At 42.2% G+C, this 22,948-nt stretch overlaps 2 protein-coding genes across 3 annotated transcripts; one reads left to right on the top strand and one right to left on the bottom strand.

Moving 5' to 3' along the window:
- The first annotated feature begins 2,770 nt into the window (after positions 1–2,770).
- zgc:158403 (tetratricopeptide repeat protein 39A) lies at positions 2,771–17,988 on the top strand. 2 transcript variants are annotated; one of them, XM_021558106.3, is made up of 19 exons: positions 2,771–2,867; positions 3,766–3,830; positions 4,820–4,924; positions 5,438–5,569; positions 6,389–6,447; positions 6,533–6,609; positions 7,322–7,386; positions 7,675–7,774; positions 7,893–7,958; positions 8,213–8,321; positions 8,486–8,553; positions 8,841–8,900; positions 9,061–9,222; positions 10,906–10,997; positions 11,114–11,234; positions 11,361–11,472; positions 11,690–11,804; positions 12,268–12,384; positions 15,443–17,988. In XM_021558106.3, the coding sequence occupies exons 2-19, from the start codon at positions 3,796–3,798 to the stop codon at positions 15,552–15,554; spliced, it is 1,707 nt and encodes a 568-aa protein (XP_021413781.3). In that variant the 5' UTR covers positions 2,771–2,867; positions 3,766–3,795; the 3' UTR covers positions 15,555–17,988. The 2 variants fall into 2 exon arrangements, with proteins under 2 accessions (XP_021413781.3, XP_021413780.3); XM_021558105.3 differs by lacking the exon at positions 2,771–2,867 and having other exon boundaries at positions 3,390–3,830.
- Positions 17,989–20,416: 2,428 nt separating this feature from the next.
- On the bottom strand, positions 20,417–21,632 carry LOC110486476 (large ribosomal subunit protein mL64). The gene is made up of 2 exons (XM_021558104.3): positions 21,196–21,632; positions 20,417–20,816 (listed from the first exon to the last, which is right to left on the bottom strand). Exons 1-2 carry the CDS (start codon positions 21,594–21,596, stop codon positions 20,522–20,524), a joined length of 696 nt encoding a protein of 231 aa, XP_021413779.3. The 5' UTR covers positions 21,597–21,632; the 3' UTR covers positions 20,417–20,521.
- Between the last annotated feature and the right edge of the window lie 1,316 nt (positions 21,633–22,948).

The following is a 22,948-nucleotide window of genomic DNA, read 5'->3' as shown; positions in this document are numbered from 1 at the left end:
GCTGATCATGGACTACAGGAAAAGGCCCCCATTAACATCGACGGGGCTGTAGTGGAGCGGGTCAAGAGTTTCATGTTCCTTGGTGTCTACATCACCAACAAACTATCATGGTCCAAATACACCAAGACAGTCGTGAAGAGGGCACGACAAAACTTTATCCCTCTCAGGAGATCACAAAGATTTGTCATGGGTCCCCAGATCCTCAAAGGGTTCTGCATCTGCACCATCGAGAGCATCCTGACCGGTTGCATCACCGCCTGGTATGGCAACTGCTCGGCATCTGACTGTAAGGCTCTACAGAGGATTGTGAGAACGGCCCAGTCATCACTGGGGCCAAGCTCCCTGCCATCCAGGACCTGTATACTAGGCGGTGTCAGAGGAAAGCCCATAAAATTGTCAGACTCCAATCACCTGTTTCCTCTGCTACTGCGTGGCAAGCGGTACTGGAGCGCCAAGTCTAGGACCAGAAGACTCCTCAAAAGCTTCTACCCCCAAGCCATAAGACTGCTGAACAATTAATAAAATCGCCACCGGACAATTTACATTGACCCCCCCCCCCCCCCCCTCCCTTTTGGACACTGCTGCTACTTGCTGTTTATTATCTATGCATAGTCACTTCACCCCCACCTACATGTACAAATTACCTCAACTAACCTGTACCCCCGCACAATGACTTGGTACCGGTGCCCCCTGTATATAGCCTCGTTATTGCTATTCTTATTGTGTTACTTTTTATTATTACTTTTTATTTTAGTCTACTTTGTAAATATTTTCTTAACTCTTCTTGAACTGCACTGTTGGTTAAGGGCATGTAAGTAAGCATTTCATGGTGAAGTTTACACTTGTTGTATTCGGCGAATGTGACAAATAAAATTTGATTTGATTTTGATTTGACCTCTGAAAAATGTCAAAAGTAATTGAGGATAGAAGTTGAGGAGAGGAACCGTGTGGGAAAAAAAGTGCTGGTACGAAGTGACTCTTTCTCCTCTAGCTCGTCATCATACAGATGACGTTAACAGAGAAGGAATCTTAAAATACATGTGTAAAGTGGTAAAAATACATTTAGGTAAAAAGATTAGTAATGTATCATTTTAAAATCTGTGCATGCTTTTCTCTTCTGAGTATACAGCTGATTCAAAGGGGGAGTGGCAGATTTCAAAACACTTCGCAGAGGATGCACTTCAGTATCCTTTGCCAAACAAAGTAATTGACGATGGGAGCAAACTCCTCTGTTCGCTTACTAACGAAGTTCAACTGTCCTTAGCCACTTATCGGTTTCCGGGTCACGGAGGAAAGGAGGAAGACTTTTTCCCAATTGAGAATCTCCCTATGAGTTACACTGCTCCCTCAAGGTCTTCTGGAGAACTTTAACCTCTCTCAGACCCTAGGACTATTGCTGAAAATGAATGCACTTTTTTAAGCATAGTAATGCTTTTTCTACAGTAGCTCACCATTAGGCCATAGAGTATTCTTAGTTTGAGAGCTATCTATTCTATAGCAATTGGTTGCTGAATAGATAATGTTGCTTGGCTTCAAGTCATTGTTTTCCTGTCCTCTCCTCTTTGCAATTATTCTCCATGAGCCTTGCCATGGTTTTGTTTGTGAAGTTGGGGCTCATGAGGCATCCATGGTGAAGCCAAAGGGTCCATCCACACCTGGAGGACACCAACAACCCCCACAGGCAACAATAAAGTTCTGCTAAACAATAAAAGTTAGTGTGTTTTCCTTAGAAGAAATCATACCTGTTATTTTAGTTATATTAAAAGTTGAATACATTATTTTTTAAAGCTATGTACTTTGTTTTCTCTGGGAAGGGGAAACCTAGTCAGTTGTACAACTGAATTTTAATTTTAGTGCTCACAAGTATGACAACAGTGCCCTCATGTGAAATTATTAATTAGTGAAGTGTAGAGCGAAGACCCATTTAAGGTGACTTGATATGCAATAGCAGCTTCTATTTAAAAAAAATAGCTGATTGATGTAGATCTATTTTTTGCTTTTATAAAACTTTTTATTTATTTTTTTACATCTATACATCTGCCACTATTGTTCGTAATGTGTAGAATATGTCTTATTCAAAAAGTGACACTTGAAGGCAACATCTAAAATCCCTGTGTTTACAGGACCGTGTCCACATCACAGTGGATTTTGTGTATGACTTTGGCTTCCTCATGCTTGATCAATCTTTAATGGAAGGAGAACAACAACATGTACTGTACTAAACATAATGTACTAAACAGGCAAACATCAGAGTTAGACATTACAGTTAGTGTTCACCATAAAGTTGAATAATAGTGTAACCTTGCTGGTTGAGCTTTAGATTAATTCCTAACTGAATTAAAAGGGTGTTCAGTCCACATTATTGTACAATAATTCTTCAGTGATCAAATGGAAAGAAATGGGGGTGTTTATAACAGCTGGTTATAGAGTACCACCGTGTGAGTTATAATACCCATAAAACGGGCAAATGGTTACAATTGTTTTTCCACATTAAATGTTTTCCATAGGGGATTTTAGAAACACTTCAAATAAGGGCTGTGTTTCGTGAAGGCCTACCCTGCCGTGACATTTTGATAACTGTAAATCTCTCTAGGACAAGGTAACTTTTATCAATAACCTTGCATGTATTTACCTCCCAAAAATGAAACGCTAATAAACTGCTAATGTGGCTGTCATAAAGTACTACAAATGCAATGATCTGGATGAGAAGGTAAGAAATGAGTGGTGGAATAACGACTGGAACCATTTCCCTGTTTGACCGCTAGGTTTTATGGTATATTGACACCTCCACTGTGGGGCTCTATGTAACTTCAGTGAGACTGGAATTCATTTGAACTGGTGTTAACTTTTAGGGTTTTCCATCTCCGGTGAGTTATACAGTTTACAGAACCTTGTTAATATGCAACGGGTCACATATAAGAGGCTTGGCGTGTGACATTTTCTGAGTCAAACAACACACATAATATAATCCCGAATTAATGATTTAATATAAAATGTAGGCTGTTAGAAAACTGCAGTTTCTTATCCTATTATTTTGCCAATATATGCATAAAATGGGCCATGGCCATATTATAGACTAATGACTAATAAACGAAGAAATAGCCATGTTGACGTCGAGACATTATGTATGTTCTTTGATTAAAGGTTATGGCAGGTTTGCAAAGTGTTCGTGGCATTGAGACGGTTTTGTCTGGAAGGGATACAGCTTCTGTCAAAACATTTTCGTAGCCGTTTTAGGAGAACTTACGCTGCGTAAGTTCTCCTAAAACGGCTACGAAAATGTTTTGACAGAAGCTGTATCCCTTCCAGACAAAACCGTCTCAATGCCACGAACACTTTGCAAACCTGCCATAACCTTTAATCAAAGGTTAGGATAATTATAAATAAAGGTTAGGATAATTGATGTTGCAGGTTAGGATAATTAGGTTAACGTTACGAAAATGTTTAGGGTTAGCTAAAATGCGACTACAAAAAATATATACTTTTTACGTCAATTTGACAAAAGCAATATCCCTTCTAGACATGAGTTTACGGATGTTGAAGGAGGAGTCGATCCAGTCCTCGTTTATTTTCCCACACAGTTTTCGAGCACTTGACGCTTCTCTGTAACTCTTCTCAAATTACAATCCCAACAAGATTCCACAGCTCAATGCAACTTCTGTTCTTAAAGCAGAATCAATCAACCCTCCACTCAGCTTGTTATTAAGACAATTTGCTAGTTAATGTTTTTCCTCAAACCCTTCTGAGTAGGCTACTTTTCGACAGGTGTTTTGGGCAGAGTGCCCGGAAGAAAAAATGTCCAATGGGAAAAATGCACCTGCTGCGGCGAAGTAAGTTTCAACGTCGGGACAGCTTGGCCTACTGCACTGAACTTTACTTGGTTGTTCGGTTTATATGTTAGTTATTCAACATCAATTTAATTAATGTAAATACGCAGGTTTGTTTTATATATTGTCAGTACAAGTACTTATTGATCAAGTGACTTTGTTACATTACTTTATTCCGAAGTTATTTAAGATATTTAAAAAGTTATTTTCCTCTTTACATTGGTGTTGTGTTGACATTGAGATGGACAGGGTCAAGATGGTAGTTTAATAATATTTTGTGAGGGTTTATTTGATAAATCTATTTTGGATGGAGTACATCTGATTCATGACTATTCAAATAATTCAACAAAAGACCAACCAATGCATTAATAGCTGAAGATATCTTATTTATTTTAGAATGACTCTCTCCTCCTTTCTAACTTATTCCTGTCAAGGGAAGTGTAGTTTCAGTTTAGTTCTTGTTTATTTCATGTTTCCACATATTACTCCTCACATATGTTGACGAGCTCTTTGTGGAGGGGGAAATCCACTGTAATGTTGTTATCTTGAAGTCGTACAAGAAGGCATGTTTCCTTAGATCATCTTGCAGCTTATTTCTAAGAGTTCTGACTCTAAATAAATGCATACATTTGAGAATTTTGACAGGACTAGCTTGGCCAAAAGGATATTTTTACATTTTCTTTTTACTGTACATCAGAGAGCTTCAGATCCATCCGTACCAGGTTTTAATGTTATGTGCACAAGTACAAGGAAATGCATTTCTTGCAAGCTCTAAACCCAACAATGCAGTAATGAAGGTAAGAGACACTGAGCAGTGTGTGCAGACTGCTGTGAACAGATGGGTGCATGTGTATTGACACGGTTACAGGCAACTTACCTTACCTATGGGCCTCAGAGTCCTTCCATTACCTATTTTCTTTCTCTCTCAGGAAGAGAGAATACTAAAGCTGATACTTACTGTCATGTAACCATTGTAGTGTGTGTGTGCACAGCTCCTCACAGATGACCCTGCAGGTGTGCCTTGAGGAGTGTATGGAGGCCCTGGACCTCTTCCTCAACAACCACTTCAGTGAGAGCCTGGACAAACTGCGGCCACGGTAACAGTGCCACTCTCTCTGGACTAAAGTGGGCTTCAAACTCTCCATTGGCCAATTAGCATGTACAGGGTGTCTTGGGGTATATTTGTGCAGCCTTTAGCCATTTGTCGTTGAGTGGTGTGTAACTTAGTGCAGCATCATCACCGTTGAGGTGTGATGTACAGTGGTATTGTGGTGTAGTACAGTGAAGTGTCACACTTCCTGCTACCCAAAGCATTAGGCCTCGTCACTTCTCCAGGATATGGAGTGTTTACTGAAGCTGACGCCCAGGGCTCAACGGGCAGAACAGAGGCCCTGGAAAATAAACACCATACTGCTAGAGTGAAACAAGAAAATAATTAGGTGTCTGTTGGCTACTCTGTCTTTTCTCATTATCGATATGTGAAGCCATATATTGGAAGAAAGGCACATTTTCTTTTTGAAAGGAAATTAAAATGTTCGCTGGACAATAAATACTTGCTGTTTCTGATTGTCAGTGAAGTGTGTATGATGATGTTGTGTGTTGCGTTGAAGGGTGAAAGAGAGCATGTACCATGCTCTGATCTACGCCACTGTGCTGGAGATGCAGGCTATGATGACCTTCCAGCAGGATGACATCGTCAATGCAGGCAACACCATGAAGAGTGCCCAGGAGGTCTGCCAGAGGTGAGGATGCTACTATACATGGACACTCATCTGTTTCATGTCCTCTTTAACACATTAGTTCATATTATAGACACAAGCAACGTCCAGAAAAGGTAAATGGAGGGAAATCCTGGAATACTCTGACAGTTGGTCTGGCCTCTAACAGTGAGGCCTAATATGCCCAGAGCTATTAGTCTCCTGTCCATCAGCCATAACCTGCAGGCAAATGAGAGCATTTACATGGCAACCAGGTCTCTTTGCGCCCCGGCTGGAATTTGCCTGTGTTTGCATGGCCAGAGCAGCTCTATTGATGGCCTACAGCAGTGGTATTCAACTCTTACCCTACGAGATCAGGAGCCAGCTGGTTGTCTGTTCTACCTGAGAATGAATTGCCAGGTATAAATCAGTCCCTGATTTAGATGGGAACAATAAAAACAAGCACTGGAATTGGCTTCGAAGTCCAGAGGTGAGTTTGAGGTGCCTACAGCACAGGTGTCAAACTCATTCCACTAGGCTGAGTGGCTATTGATTTTTGTGCCTCCCTTGTACTTAATTGATGAATTAAGGTCACTAAATAGTAAGGAACTCCCCACACCTGGTTGTCTAGGGCTTAATTGAAAGCAAAAACCTACAGACACTAGGCCCTTCATGGAATGAATGACACCCCTGGCCTACAGCAAGCAAGGACACTTGAGATTGCTTGAGGTGGCTGAAAGGCTGTTGTGTGTTATTATAATGTTCCACATTAATGCCCTTGTCATTAACATGAGAAACATGCATTGCTCAATGAGATGTAATTGTTTCAGTCTTACGCTCATAGTTGGTCTCATTTCTTCTTAGGTTTCGACGAAAGTCCCCTAGTAATATCAGTAAATCACCTGGAGAGCGTCTAACTGAAGGTAAGAGCGCTTTTATAATTGGGCATCTCAGCCTATTATTATGGCAGATTTCAAATAGCCACTGACCGTGTGTGTGGGTTTGCAGAGCAGCTCCAAGCTCTCCATGCTGATGCGTGTTATGCTGAATGCTTGCTCCAAAGGGCTGCTCTCACCTTCCTACAGGTAAGACGGGTCCTCCTGTCCTCCACTATAAATCTTACTGATCCTGGTTAATGACACTGCTGATGTTTAGCATTAATGCACAGGTAAATCTTAAAATAAAGGAAACACTTGAGTAAATGAGGGATACAATGCATATTGAAAGCTGTTGCTTCCACACAGGTGTGGTTTTCTGAGTAAGTTAAGCAATTAACATCCCATCATGCTTAGGATAATGTATAAAAGAGGTCCTAGTTGCCCATTAGAAGAGATCAGTTACTTTGAAAGAGGGGTCTCAAGGGAGCATAAGGGCTTTAAAGTGGGTGCATGTGTATGTCTGTCTCTCGATCATCAGATCTCAACCCCATGTAACACTTATTGGTGATTCTGGAGTGATGCTTGAGACAGCTTTTTCCACCACCATCAACAAAACACCAAATTATGTGATTTCTCGTGGAAGAATGGTGTTGCATCCCTCCAATATAGTTCCAGACACTTGTAGAATCTATGCCAAGGAGCATTGAAGCTGTTCTGGTGGCCCTATTGTGTTTCCTTGATTTTGACAGTTACCTGTATGTATGATAACTGTATCCAACTGATTGGATATCGGTCGATGAAACACATTGTGGTTGTTTGCCTTCCTGCTTCTTGGTGTTTTGCGTCTGTGTGCATAGTTTTTAAAGAGCGATCCAACAGGTTTCCCCTGTCCTCTCATTTATTTTCCCTCTTCCTCAAGGATGAGAACATGGTGAGTTTTATCAAAGGAGGAATCAAAGTACGCAACAGTTATCTGATTTACAAGTAAGTTTGCAGGAGAAAGGGCAGAAATGGTTCTCACATTAAACAGGCTCACACAGTGTGATTGTGAATCAGCAGGTGGAATCAATAATTCTGTTTACCAAATTATGAACTGCTATTACAATAAAACTGTGCTCAGATGTTATAACAGTAATGGCAATTTTCTCTGGTAAGTGTCTGTCGTTATCTGTCATTTAGATGTGTTTTTATTGTGTAATAATCAGGCATTATTACAGCCTATAATATAGTCATGTTAGACTATAAATGACATAATTGCCTTTTATGACACAGGGAGCTGCACACCTTCTTACAGTCTAACAGCTCTCTCCAAGGACCCAACCACATTCACTTAGAGGGAGGAGTGTCTTTTGGGATCGGAGCATTCAACTTGGTATGTCCCACAAGTATCCCCGTATTCCATTAATGGTCAATTTGTTAGATAATTGTGTGTTTTAGCACGTGTCAGTCAGACCTTACGCTGTATCACAGGATTCTGTACTGTCTTCCAGACTCTTTCCATGTTTCCACCTCGGTTACTCAAAGTTTTAGAGTTTGCTGGCTTCTCTGGAGACAAGGTATAGTTGCTCATTGTAACTCATGTCTAGAAAGTGATTGGTTTACAGCAGGGCTGCCAAACCCTGTTTCTGGAGAGCTAGCCTGCTGTAGTTAATTAACATGATTCACCTTAACAAGCAGGTCATTATTATAATCCGGTTTGCCAGATGCTCTACATGACAGTAGCTCTAAAGGAACAGCGTTGGGCAGCCCTGCTTTACAGGTTGTCTCTGTCTCCCCCCTCTCAGTATATATTGTATGTTATTGTGTGCAGGAGTATGGTCTGTCCCAGCTGAATGATGGTGCCACTACAAACAACCTGCGCTCCATGCTGTGTGCCCTGCTGTTGCTATGTTACTACACCTTCCTCACCTTCATACTCGGTACTCTACTCTTCACAACCAGGAAGTGAATGGAGATCACAACTGACTTGACACAATTACATACACACGTGTGAAAGAGCGAGAGATAAAGAACGAGAGAGTAGACTGTGTTTGAGTTTCTGGTTTTGTCCATACATCGTATTCAGTTCTTTATCACTCTACAGGGACCGGTGAGGGGGACGTGGCTGATGCTGAGAAGCTGCTGAAGCCTTTCCGGCTCCGCTACCCACAGGTGAGTGACACTCCTCCCCAGGCTCTCACCCAGCCCAAAGCAAACTCAACTCTGTATGGAACCACAATGCGTACTGATACCAACAGACTCCTGGGCAAACACAATCTAAAGTAATAGTTTTGTAATGTGGGTAAGTAATGCACTGACCAAGAGAGAGGTCATTTAGTCAGAGGAGATGCTTGAGCTACCATTGTGTAAGTATGTCATTTTACAAGTGCTAGCCACCGCCAAAGTATTATATATGGTGTTATCAGAGAATGTTTACATTTCTCTCCACTTCCCTTCAGGGGGCCATATTTCTCTTCTTTGCAGGCAGGGCTGAGGCAATAAAGGGGAACATCGATGAGGTGAGCCTCAAACTACATATCTATGTTATACTATTTGTGTTATCTGTCTGTTTTTTCAGTCATATTTAGCAGTGGTGTTTGTATTGATAGGCCTAGAATGAGATCAGTGTGTGCCTGTGGTTTGCTGGTGGGGTGTACTGTAATGATGATATGTCACCAGGCGGTGGTGCTGTTTGAGGATGGCTGCAAAGCTCAGCAGCAGTGGAAGCAGTTTCACCACATGTGCTACTGGGAGCTAATGTGGTGCTTCACCTACAAGTGCGTGTGGCGGATGGCCTACTTTTACGCTGACCTACTGAGCAATGAGAGCCGCTGGTCCAAGGCAAGAGAGTGTGCTGTAGTGTTGAGTACAGCCTAGGACCCAATTTAAGATTACACAAAACCACTTGAGCAGACACTCTTAATTGAATTCAGTCAATTTGACCTACCCGCTAAGTGTATGGCTTTTAAAGCCAATGCAATATTTTTATCCCCACAACAGACTTAACATTATTAAACTCTACAGTCGTGGCCATAAGTTGAGAATTACAAATATTATTTTCCAAAGTTTGCTGCTTCAGTGTCTTTAAATATTTTTGTCAGGTCTATGGAATACTGAAGTATAATTACAAGCATTTCATAAGTGTCAAAGGCTTTTATTGACAATTACATGAAGTTGATGCAAAGAGTCAGTATCCAGCCCATTCTTGCATAATCAATGCTTGGAGTTTGTCAGAATTTGTGGGGTTTTGTTTGTCCACCCGCCTCTTGAGGATTGACTACAAGTTCTCAATGGGATTATGGTCTGGGGAGTTTCCTGTCCATGGACCCAAAATATTGATGTTTTGTTCCCCGAGCCACTTAGTTATCACTTTTGCCTTATGTCAAGGTGCTCCATCATGCTGGAAAAGGCATTGTTCGTCACCAAACTGTTCCTGGATGGTTGGGAGAAGTTGCTCTCGGGGAATGTGTTGGTACCGTTCTTTATTCATGGCTGTGATCTTAGGAAAAATTGTGAGTGAGCCCACTCCCTTGGCTGAGAAGCAACGCCACACATGAATGGTCTCGGGATGCTTTACTGTTGGCATGACACAGGACTTATGGTAGCGCTCACCTTGTCTTCTCCGGACAAATTTTTTACCATATGCCCCAAACAAGAAAATGACTTTACCCCAGTTCTCAGCAGTCCAATCCCTGTACCTTTTGCAGAATATCAGTCTGTCCCTGATGTTTTTCCTGTTTTTTTCCCCTGTTTTTCCTGGAGAGAAGTGGCTTCTTTGCTGCCCTTCTTGACACCAGGCCATCCTCAAAGTCTTTGCCTCACTGTGCATGCAGATGCACTCACACCTGCCTGCTGCCATTCCTGAGCAAGCTCTGTACTGGTGGCGCCCCGATCCTGCAGCTGAATCAACTTTAGGAGACGGTCCTGGCGCTTGCTGGACTTTCTTGAGCGCCCTGAAGCCATTTCACAACAATTGAACCGCTCTCCTTGAAGTTCTTGATGATTCGATAAATGGTTGATTTAGGTGCAATCTTATTGGCAGCAATATCCTTGCCTGTGAAGCCCTTTTTGTGCAAAGCAATGATGATGGCACGTGTTTCCTTGCCGGTAACCATGATTGACAGAGGAAGAACAATGATTCCAAGCACCACCCTCCTTTTGAAGCTTCCAGTCTGTTATTTGAACTCAAGCAGCATGAGATCTCCAGCCTTGTCAACACTCACACCTGTGTTAATGAGAGAATCACTGACATGATGTCAGCTGGTCCTTTTGTGGCAGGGCTGAAATGCAGTGGAAATGTTTTTTGGGGATTCAGTTCATTTGCATGGGAAGAGGGACTTTGCAATTAATTGCAATTCATCTGATCACTCTTCATAACATTCTGGAGTAAATGCAAATTGCCATCATACAAACTGAGGCAGCAGACTTTGAAAATGTAATATTGGTGTCATTCTCAACTTTTTGCCACAACTGTACTTACTGTATGACTGAGTCCTGACTGAATAAGGCTTGTCTTTCCTTCAGGCTATGTATGTGTACATGAAGGCTGCTTACCTGAGCATGCTTGCTCCGGGGGAGGCTAGGCCTTTTGGGGAAGATGAGGTGGAGCTTTTCAGGTAAACGCATGCTCATCACAACAAAAACATAACTTGAAATTCCCCAGTCCCATTTCATTGTGATCACCCCTCTTTCCTGGCCCCTTCTCTTTTTCTGTCTTTGCCTACTCTCTTAGACGAGTGTCCACCTTCAAGCAAAAGATAGCAGGGAAGTCTCCACCCACAGAGAAGTTTGCCATTCGCAAGGCTAGACGTTACAAAGCTAGCTGCCCAGTGAGGCTCCCAGTACCTGTGCTGGTGAGACCCCACAAACACACATACGCAAAGCTGCATAAAGACATGCACAAATCTGTTGCTAAAATGGTGAGGGTCACTTGTATTTGTGGTTCTGACAGTATTATCTCTTGCTACACTGTGCTGTAGGAGATGATGTACATGTGGAACGGCTTCTCCATGATCAGCAAGCGGCCAGAGCTGACCGAGGGCATGCTGCAAACACTGGTGGAGGCAGAGCGCACCCTGCTGGAATCTCCCGGTATTGCAACATGTCTGGGGCTAACCAGTTTCAGGCAGTCAGACTGAACTGGGCCAAACCAGCCTGCTTGCCTAAGCTGGTCATAAAGCAATAACCACTCTTATAATATCACCAAAAGAGAATGGATAAAGACTGAATCTACACACATTCTGCTTGAGCCTGTGTTGATGAGTAATTTTGAATGCATGGTTTTATCATCTGTGTTTTGTTTTGGAAGTGAATGAGTATTCAATGGATGACCGCTGTGTGATCTACCTACTGAAGGGGCTGTGTCTGAAGAACCAGCGACACATTCAGGCTGCAGAGGAATGCTTCAACAAGGTGTACAACAGGTGACGTTGGGAATCTTTTAGTCCGGGTATCTTTCATTTATACACACCTGGAATCTGGTGTTGTATAACATAATGGTAAATACATGCCGACACATGTTTGCTGAGAGGTTATAATTTTTTAAGTTTTTTTTCGGATCCCTATTAGCCGTTGCCAAAACAGCAGTTATTCTTCCTTAGATCCAGAGTCTCACTTTTTTTAACAAGCTCATCCATGCCAAAAGGAAATATTTTCATGTTATTTAATCAAACAATATGTTCTTTGTTTGATTAAACCACACCAATGTTTTATCCATAGCAAGTTGAACAATGCAGTGTTATGAAGGAGGGTAGGACTTCATAGCAGTGAAATGCACTCTGAATAATGTCTAGAGATGTGTTTTTAGAACAGTCAGTGATATATGAACATGTTCAGTGTAAACAACTAAGAGGTTGATGATATGGCCATCTGTTCTCTAACCTCCAGTGAGAAGAAGATCAAGTTTGACCATTACCTAGTGCCCAACGCTCTGCTGGAGCTCAGTGTGGTCTACATAGACACGGGCCGCAAGGAGGAGGCCATCAAACTACTGGTGAAAGCCAAGTGAGTCATCTCTTACTGGTTGTTCCAATACAGCCTGCAAGCTGTAGTAGGATGTAGCAGGCTTACATTCCAGCTCGACATGAAAACACCTTATTAAACTAATGAAGATTGTTGATTGGTTAGTTGAAAATAATGGCACCGGAGGAGATGGCTGCTGTTTTTATGGGCTACTAACCAATTATTTGTAACTTATTTTGTACATAATGTTTTTCCCACGTCTCTTATGACCTAAAAAGAGCTTCTGGATATCAGAACAGAGATTACTCGCCTCGAACTGGACAATTTTTTTTTTTCTATAACGAGTATTGCAGATACAGGGGACACCTCTACCATCTGTCCTATTTGCCAATGTGCAATCATTGGAGAATAAACTGGAGGAGCTCCGTTCAAGACTATCCTACCAAAGGGGGGGGGGGGAAACTATCTTATGTTTCACTGAGTCGTGGCTGAACGACGACATGGATAATATACAGTTGGCTGGTTTTTCCATGCACTGGAAAGACGGAACAGCTGCCTCCGGTAAGACAAGGTGTGCCAGTCTGTCTATTTGTCAATAACAGCTGGTGCACAAAATCAAATAAAGGAAGTCTCTACGTTTTGCCTGCCTGAGGTAGAGTATCTCATGATAGGCTGTAGACCACACTATTTACCAAGATTGTATATTTTTCGTAGCTGTCTATTTACCACCACAAACCGATGCTGGCACTAAGACCTCACTCAATGAGCTGTATAAAGCCATAAGCAAACAAGAAAATGCTCATCCAGAGGCAGTGCTTCTAGTGGCCTGGGACTTTAATGGAGGGAAACTTAAATCTTTTTTTACCTCATTTCTACCAGCATGTTACATGTGCCACAAGTGGAGGGGGGGAGTGGAGGGGGGGACTCTTTAGGCCATCTTTACTCCACACACAGAGACGTGTACAAAGCTCTCCCCCGCCCTCCATTTGGCAAATCTAACCATAATTATATCCTCCTGATTCCTGCTTACAAGCAAAAACTAAAGCAGGAAGTACCAGTGACTCACTCAATACGGAAGTAGTCAGATGACACTGATGCTAAGCTACAGCACAAACTGGAATATGTTTTGTGTTTCTTCCGATGGCATTGAGTACACCACATCAGTCATTGGCTTCATCAAGAAGTGCATCGAAGCCGTCCCCGTAGTGACCGCAACCAGAAGCCATGGATTACAGGCAACATCTGCACTGAGCTAAAGGGTAGAGCTCCCGCTTTCAAGGAGCGGGACTCTAACCCGGACGCTTATAAGAAATACCACTATGCCCTCTGAACCATCACAGGCAAAGCGTAAATACAGGACTAAGATTGAATCCCGTAGCACTCACGTCTGTAGCCATGAAGAGCTTTGAAAGGCTGGTCATGGCTCACATCAACACCATCATCCCAGAAACCCTAGACTGACTCCAATTTGCATACCGCCGCAACAGATCCACAGATGACGCAATCTCTATTGCACTCAATAGAGTGCAATAGAGATTGGACAAAAGGAACACCTACTTGACAATGCTGTTCATTGACTACAGCTCAGTGTTCCACACCATAGTGCCCTCAAAGCTCATCACTAAGCTAAGGACCCTGGGACTAAACACCTCCCTCTGCAACTGGATCCTGGACGTCATGACGGGCCTCCCTCAGGTCGTAAAGGGTTGGCAACAACACATCTGCCATGCTGATCCTCAACACGGGGGGCCCCTCAGGGGTGCATGCTCAGTCCCCTCCTGTACTCCCTGTTCACCCACAACTGCATGGCCAAGCACAAGTCCTACACCATTAAGTTTGCACACAACGGTGGTAGGCCTGATCACCAACAATGATGAGACAGCCTATAGAAAGGAGGTCAGAGACCTGGAAGTGTGGTGCCAGGAAAACCTCAACGTGATCAAGACAAAGGAGATGATCGTGGACTACAGGAAAAGGGCCAAGCACGCCCCCATTCTCATCAACGGGGCTGTAGTGGAGCAGGTTGAGCTTCAAGTGCCTTGGTGTCCACATCCAACATACTATCATGGTCCAAACACACCAAGACAGTCGTGGTGAGAGGGCACGACAATGCCTATTCCCCCTCAGGAGACTAAAAAGATTTGGCATGGGTCCTCAGACCCTCAAAGTTCTACAGCTGCACCATCGAGAGCATCTCGACTGGTATGGCAACAGCTCTGCTTCCGAACCGCAAGGCACTAGACTAGAGGGTAGTGCGTACGGCCCAATACATCACTGGGGCCAAGCTTCCTGCCATCCAGGACCTCTATACTAGGCGGTGTCAGAAGAAGGCCCTAAAAATAGGCAAATAATCCAGCCACTCTAGTCAACCTGTTCTCTCTGCTACTGCACAGCAAGTGGTACCGGAGCGCCCAAGTCTAGGTGAAAAAGGCTTCTGAACAGCTTCTACCCCCAAGCCATAAGACTGCTGAACATCTAATAAAATGTCTACCCAGACTATTTGCATTGACTATTTGCTACTCACTGTTTATCGATGCATAGTCACTTTAGCCCTACCTACATGCACATATTACCTCAACTAACCTGTACCCCTCACATTGACTTGGTACCGGTACCCCCTGTATATAGCATTATTTAATTGTTGCTCTTATTTTTTTTACTTTAGTTTATTTTATAAATATTTTCTTAACCAACAATGAAGTTAACTCTTATTTTTGTTAAGTGCTTGTGACAAATAAAATTGTATTTGAATTGGTTGTATTGAGGCTAGACTGGAACAAAATCCTGCACACTATTTTGCTCTACAGGACCAGGATTGGTGACTGCTGCAAAATAGTGAGCTCAAAGTATTGGGAGTGACTTTTTGTTTTGGCTCTGTACTCCAGCACTTTGGATTTTAAATGATACAATGACGATGAGGTTAAAGTGCAGACCGTCAGCTGACAGTCTGTACTTTAACCCGTATCATTTCAAATCCAAAGTGCTGGAGTACTGAGCCAAAACATGTCACTGTCCCAATACCTTTGGAGCTTTGGGTGTACACATACAATGTTACTAAGTCTTACTCATGATTCCTATCCACTTTGTTCTGTTCCCTCAGAACTAACTACAAGGAGTACTCCATGGAGTCACGCACCCAGTTCAGGATCCATGCTGCTCTCTCCAAACTCAAGGCTGACACTAGTGACCAAGATGAAATCACACCACTGTAGTATAACAGGTGTCATTGTGCTGAGCAAGCACTGGACTTGCTTCCCCTGCCATGTGTAGACGTTCCGGGAAGACTTGCTCTCTCATACATCCTCAGCCACTTTGATCACTGCCTCCAAATGTTACTTGCTTTGTGGTGAAAGTCTCCGTCCTTCATGGATGGTGATCTTTCCCTGATTTAAACACTTGAGTTTTGAATGGGAGTTGGTAGAAGTTGCCTCTACCTGCTGGTTCAGGATCAGAGGCATTTTATCCACCTACTGCGTGAACACCCTGATCCTACATCTGTAGTTAGGTTCAGCTTCTATCTTCAGTGTTTGAATGTGTGGTACTTATATCACTGTACTGGTTACCCAGAACAGTAGATTGGGAGGCAGTTGCTCAAAACAATTTGAATATGGTATATCCACATTTTTTTGTGGGGAAAAACATGTTGAAATGAACTTATTAACAATGTAAGTTGTGAGGTAGAGTTTTGCTTTTAACTTCTCCAAAAGTGATTGAGTATTACTGTAAGCATTTTGATAAAAGCACCCATTTAGTGATAACTGAGTAAGACAGACATAACGTATGACATTGCTTTGATCCAAGTTATTTTAACAAATGTATTAACATTTCTGTATTAGTAGATGTAGAAGAACCTTAATCAATAGGTCATGCTACAGTTGAAGTCAGAAGTTTACATACACCTTAGCTTACCTTAAAATATATTTAAACTCAGTTTTTCACAATTACTGACATTTAATCCTAGTAAAAATTCCCTGTTCTAGGTCAGTTAGGATCACCACTTCATTTTACGAATGTGAAATGTCAGAATAATAGTAGAGAATGATTTCAGCTTTTATTTCTTTCATCACATTCCCAGAGGGTCAGAAGTTTACATACACTCAATTAGTATTTGGTAGCATTGCCTTTAAATGTTTTAACTTGGGTCAAATGTTTTGGACAGCCTTCCACAAGCTTCCCACAATAAGTTGGGTGAATTTTGGCCCATTCCTCCTGATCGAGTTGGTGTAACTGAGTCAGGTTTGTTGGTCTCCTTGCTCGCACACGCTTTTTCAGTTCTGCCTGCAAATTTTCTATAGGATTGAGGTCAGGGCTTTGTGATGGCCACTCCAATACCTTGACTTTGTTGTCCTTAAGCCATTTTGCCACAACATTGGAAGTATGATTGGGGTCATTGTCCATTTGGAAGACCCATTTGCGACCAAGCTTTAACTTCCTGACTGATGTCTTGCTGTTGCATAAATATATCCACATAATTTTTCTTCCTCATGATGCCATCCATTTTGTGAAGTGCACCCGTCCCTCCTGCAGCAAAGCACCCCCACAACATGATGCTGCCAACCCCGTGCTTCACAGTTGGGATGGTGTTTTTCTGTTTGCAAGCCTCACCCTTTTTCCTCCAAACATAACGACTGTCATTATGGCCAAACAGTTGTATTTTTGTTTCATCAGACCAGAGGACATTTCTCCAAAAAGTATGATCTTTGTCCCCATGTGCATTTGCAAACCGTAGTCTGGCTTTTTTATGGCAGTTTTAGAGCAGTGGCTTCTTCCTTGCTGAGCGGCCTTTCAGGTTATGTCAATATAGGACTCGTTTTACTGTGGCTATAGAAACCTTTGTACCTGTTTCCTCCAGCATCTTCACAAGGTCCTTTGCTGTTCTGGGATTGATTTGCACTTTTCGCATCAAAGTACGTTCATCTCTAGGAGACAGTCTCCTTCCTGAGCGGTATGACGGCTGTGTGGTCCCATGGTGTTTATACTTGCATACTGTTGGTACAGATGAATATGGTACCTTCAGGTGTTTGGAAATTGCTCCCAAGGATGAAGCAGACTTGTAGAGGTCTACAATTTCTGATTTTTGATTTTCCCATGATGTCAAGCAAAGAGGCACTGAGTTTGAAGGTAGTCCTTGAAATAGATCCACAGGTACACCTCCAATTGACTCAAATGATGTCAATTAGCCTGTCAGAAGCTTCTAAAGCCATGACATTTTCTGGAATTTTCCAAGCTGTTTAAAGGCACAGTCAACTTTGTATGTAGACTTCTGACAAACTGGAATTGTGATACAGTGAATTATAATTGAAATAATCTGTCTTTAAACAATTGTTGGAAAAATTACTTATGCACTAAGTAGATGTCCTAACCAACTTGCCAAAACGATAGTTTGAATTCAAGAAATGTGTGGAGTGGTTGAAACACTTAGGTTGGAGTCATTAAAACTAGTTTATGTATACTTCTGACTTCAACTGTATGTTGTCCCTGCTGCAATGTACAGAGGAAAGTAGTCAGTTGAAATACGTTTAACCTCACTAACCTCTGATATTCATTACTTTAAATAAAGTTTAGACTGTCACTCAAGACCTTGTACAAAGAAAGGTGTGGTTAAAAGATTTGAAAAACATGATTAAATATGTCCATTTGCTACAAGCCCTTTTATTATTTTACTGGAGCATATCTCAGTCGAGTGTAACCCGTCCTTGTCCATATTGGCTTATAAATAACAAACTGATTAAGAGGTGACATTGTGACTTTACAGAAAGATTTATGACTAGTACCTACACCGAGTGTACAAAACATTATGAACACCTGCTCTTTGCCTGACAGACTAACTGCGCTATGATCCCTTATTGATGAATGGGAGGAGACGGGTTAAAGGATTTTTACACCTTGACAATTGAGACAGATTTTGTATGTGTACCATTCAGAGGGTGAATGGACAATTCAAGTGCCTTTGAACAGGGTATGGTACTGGGTGCCAGGTGCACTGGTTTGTGTCAAGAACTGCAACGCTGCTGGATTTTTCACATGTTAACAGTTTCCTGTGTGTATCAAGAATGGTCCACCACCCAAAAGACATCCAGCCAAATTGACACAAGTGTGGGAAGCATTGGAGTTAACATGGGCCATGATCCTTGTGGAACATGCTCGACACCTTGTAGAGTCAATGCCCTGATAAATTGAGGCTGTTCTGAGGGCTAAAGGAGGAGGTGTAACTCAAATATTATGGAGGTGTTCTTAATGTTTTGTATAATGTGTATAAACTTACCTGCTACTTCCTTAATGAACTTAATCAGTGGATCATGACATCACACCCAGTGTCAATCATGGGGTGGCAGGTAGCCAAGTGGTTAGAGCGTTGGGCCAGTAACTCAATGGTTGCTGGATTGAATCCCCAGCTGACGAGTTAAAAATCTGTTGTTCTGCCCCTGAACAATGCACTGTTCCGCGGTAGGCCGTCATAAATGAGAATTTGTTCTTCACTGACTTGCCTAGTTAAATAAAGGTTACATACACGGTCTGCACAACAGTGTGCACTATGTAAGGCCAGGGGATAAATGTTCTACATCCTTATACTTTATTGTCCATTTACATGGACATTCATTTTGTTAAGTCAGCATACAAATGCACAAAACCTATAATACATACAGGATCTAATTGTAGGGTGTTTACCTAAACTATTGGGCCGGTATCCCTGACACAGATGAAGCCTAGTCCTGGACTAAAAAGCTATTTTATAATGGAGATTCTCTATTGAACATGCTTAGTCCAGGACTAGGCTTCATCTGTGTCCGGAAAACCGACACCTTAGGGTTGCGATGATATTCAGGTATTTTTAACATATTGAGAGTCACACCCAGGGTCGAGAGACCATGACCAGACTGAGACTGCATTTACTTGGTCTCAAGTAGTCTCAGACCAATCCTCACGATCAAGACTCAATTTTTGGTGTATACTATATACAGCCTGCTGATTTCATATGGTTCTGGATGGTGGTTTGCTATCCCAATGCCATCCTTCTGTAACCATAACCTAATTTTAACCAATTTCAATCCCTGTGTCTTTGGATCTGACTGTTTTATGTTAATCATATCTCATACACTGAAAAATATAAATGCATCATGTCAAGTGTTGGTCCCATGTTTCATGAGCCAAAATCGAAGATACACCTTTTCCATACACACAAAAAGCTTATTTTTGTGCATTTTGTTTTTACATACCTGTTAGCGAGCCTTTCTCCATCTGACAGGTGTGGCATATCAAGAATCTGATTAAACAGCATGGTCATTACACAGGTGCACCTTGTGCTGGGGACAATAAAAGGCCACTCTAAAATGTGCAGTTTTGTCCCACAATGCAATGCCACTGTTTCAAGTTTTGAGGGAGAATGCAATTGGCATGCTGACTGCAGGAATGTCCACCAGAGCTGTTGTCAGATAATTGAATGTTAATTTCTCTACCATAAGCTGCCTACAATGTCGTTTTAGAGAATTTGTCAGTTTGTCCAACTGGTCTCACAACCGTAGACCACGTCTGAATTGCCCTGATGGCTGGTTCAGCCATCAGAAACTGTATCCTCTGTGAACTCGAGTGGCACCAAGCAGTTTCACTGCAACAACCTGCAAGGAACCCTGGCCTCTGCTCGGAACCCCACAGAGTATAGCTTTTTGCAGCAGTTAACAAGAAAGGCACAACACCACCCCTACTCCTGTCATTCTACCTCCAGGGATCAATCATGTAGCATACTTCTACAACTGGTACACACAGAACGATGTGGCCCGCCACCCCTGCATCTATAAGCGATCCACAGAGGACTGTTGGTCAAATGTGACATACAGCTTCCCTTAATCTGTGAGGACAGACTGTTAGTCAAGATTGTGATTCTGTTTTTCCTGCTATGTCTCTGGATAAGAAAAGTTTGCCAAATGGCTAAATGTGGTGGGATTGTGCCTGTTTTGTGTAATTGTTTTCCAATAATAAACATGTTAATATCACACAAAATCATTCTTCCTATACTAGCTACTAGTCTATAACTAGTCAGTAAAGTATGATCAGTCAGTAAAGTATGAGACAGACCTAGTTCTAGTGCGTTTTATTCATTATAGCAGCCAAACTCAAAACACAGCTGACAACAATACATCTACAAAGTTTACTAAATAGTCATATTTACAAAGTCAGTGCCTTATGACGAGGAATCAGCCAAGGAAGCAGGAGGGGCGTGGCTCTGTTCTTCTTTTAGCCTACGTTTCATCAGCTTCCTTTTCTTCTTCTCCTCCTTTTCAATTTCACTGACCATCTCCAGGAACTTGGGGCTTCGGGGGTCCATAGCATAGCCAAAGCGTTCTCTGGCCTCGGCTAGCAGCCTTTCACGACGCGCCTTCTCATCTTTCAACTTCTGTTTCGCCTCCCGTTTCTCCTTCCTCCAGTCAGCCACCATCTTAGGCATCTTGGCCATATTGGCTGCAACCAGTTTCTCTCTGCAAAAGAAGATTGGAGGGGGTGTTCGCCAAGTATCATGTCATCATAAAAGCTACTATAAAAAGGTATGGTTAGAGAGAGATTTATCCACCTGTCAAGAAAATGCTGTACTTCCACAACACTATCAAAGAACAATATGAATTGGAACCAAAGCCTATCAGACTGCCAGCACATTTATGTTATACATACATACATGAGGCCTCTCATTGAGAGATGTCATGCCCATGTAACTAGTTGCCTTGAGTCATATAGGCAAAGGTCATGCAGTAACTACCATTCTCAATTTCTCTCAATGTTATCTAGTATAGCACGTTGCGTAGAAAAACATGTCATTTGACAGGTCCTAAAAAGATAGCTAGTATTAGCATGGATGTTTACTTCGCGAGACGTTTCGCATTGGCTTCCTTTGTTTTCGCCTCGACGTTCTTCAGCATCACCTGGAGCGGAGGGTTCCATTCCCTCTCCTCTGCTATCATCTCCTCGAGCTGGGCATGGCTGGGCCACAGCTTTGCAGGGTCGATTCCCGATGAAGAGCCATACCGCCCGAATAGCTTGCGGTCATACTTCGCTGTCTTCTGCCATTCCGGAGTTTTCTCGCTTTCCCTATCTGGTATGTACGGATCTTTCAAATTTAATTTCAGTGGTTTAGGGTTATAATTTGCTATCTGATGTAGAAGCCCGCAGTGTGAGCTGGCAGGATTATACGACTTTAAGGGTGAAACCCTTCGAATAGCCCAGCTAAATATTGCTGTCCTCCTACACAACATGGAGGTTGCCATTTTTTGTGGCAAAGTTCGGAGGACCCTCGTTGCGTCACATTTGATTGCTCATAGCTGACTACAACATCGCCTGTCCTTTATTGTTGCCATCGTCATAAGCAAGAGGATCAGAGGTTATCAAGGCCCAGTCAGTGTTATAATTAAAACAAATATTATTGTGTTGCCAAATTTTTATCCATAGCATATAATGAAGTTTAGGTCAAAATTGCCTTCATTTTGAAAAGTTGTACCATATGCTACAGAATGTCGGCTGTATCCAATCAGTCTTATCAGTGGAAGTCATTCTGGAAAAGGTAACACTAGTTTAAGAGCTCATGTGCATATGAAATAGAGCGATGCTCAATAACTGACTTATTTGTTTTCTTATGAAGTTAAATTCTGCCACAGACCTAAATTATGATGATCATCTCAACATCGCTCATGAGTCCACCATCATACACTCTTGCAAGCCACTTTTAGCTTGAAAACTATTTTTCAATGGGTTTGAGTTTCAAATGTATAAATTAATCTGGGGAAAATGTCCTTCCAAGATCCAAGTGGGGCCTGGAACCAGCAGTGGGCTGGTGGGCAACAGAGCCAAAACCAGAACCAGGAGAGAAGTATAAACTCTAACACCTTTTTTGAACATTAGGAATGCTGTATGGGGAATTATCCAGAAAACACACTTTGAAAGAAAGGTTCTTTGTTTCAACCTCTCCCAGCTTTCCTCTTTTAGCAGCTCCCTCCCACAACTCTTTTATTTTAGATTTATTTTCAAGAAGAGGAGATAGAACAAAGGGGGGATCTTGAGTGCAGCACTTACTGAGACAGATGTCACCGCTTTTGTGTTGTGGGATCTGCTCAAAACATCATCGTTAAAGATGTAGGGTTCCCATGGCAGGAGGAGGAGAGGGGTGAAGGTGGGGGTGGGTATGATAGAGGCTTAATTTGCTTAGGAACAATCCAGTGCCAAGCTCAGGGCTTTAGGGATCAAATCAATGTCAGTCACTGGCAAATAGGCTTGTTGGCAGTTAGAATATAAGGGCTGGCATGGCAAGCACATTGCCTTGGTCTATTTCTGACTGAGAGATATAAAGATTGAACAAAATTAAGTAGGACATCATAAGATAAACCAATCTAGTTATCACAAAATATATCAAAATGATCTGAGGATCTGTAAATAGATAACAAAACATGAACTGACTAACATGAACCCAAACTCATTTTCTATGCTGGGACCTTCACTTCTAGAGTTACTGTGTGGACAAGATGAGTTGAGTTGGAAAGGAGAGATAATAACTGAACCACATTAGTGGACATGATGGTGGAAAGACATTGAGGTAAGTGATGGTGTGGATGAGGATAATGTACAT

This window comes from Oncorhynchus mykiss, chromosome 13 (genome assembly GCF_057628025.1).
Source record: "Oncorhynchus mykiss isolate SJ-2025 chromosome 13, ASM5762802v1, whole genome shotgun sequence".
Lineage (NCBI taxonomy): Eukaryota > Metazoa > Chordata > Actinopteri > Salmoniformes > Salmonidae > Oncorhynchus > Oncorhynchus mykiss.
This window is presented reverse-complemented; position numbering and strand designations above follow the sequence as displayed.

Coding starts and splice junctions, on each gene's coding strand:
- zgc:158403 (XM_021558106.3), top strand. CDS start 3,796: ATGTCCAATGGGAAAAATGCACCTGCTGCGGCGAA. Junction 3,831..4,819: donor AATGCACCTGCTGCGGCGAA/GTAAGTTTCAAC, acceptor GTGTGTGCACAG/CTCCTCACAGATGACCCTGC. Junction 8,322..8,485: donor CTTCCTCACCTTCATACTCG/GTACTCTACTCT, acceptor ATCACTCTACAG/GGACCGGTGAGGGGGACGTG.
- LOC110486476 (XM_021558104.3), bottom strand. CDS start 21,596: ATGGCAACCTCCATGTTGTGTAGGAGGACAGCAATATTTAGCTGGGCT. Junction 20,817..21,195: donor AATGCGAAACGTCTCGCGAA/GTAAACATCCAT, acceptor CTTCTTTTGCAG/AGAGAAACTGGTTGCAGCCA.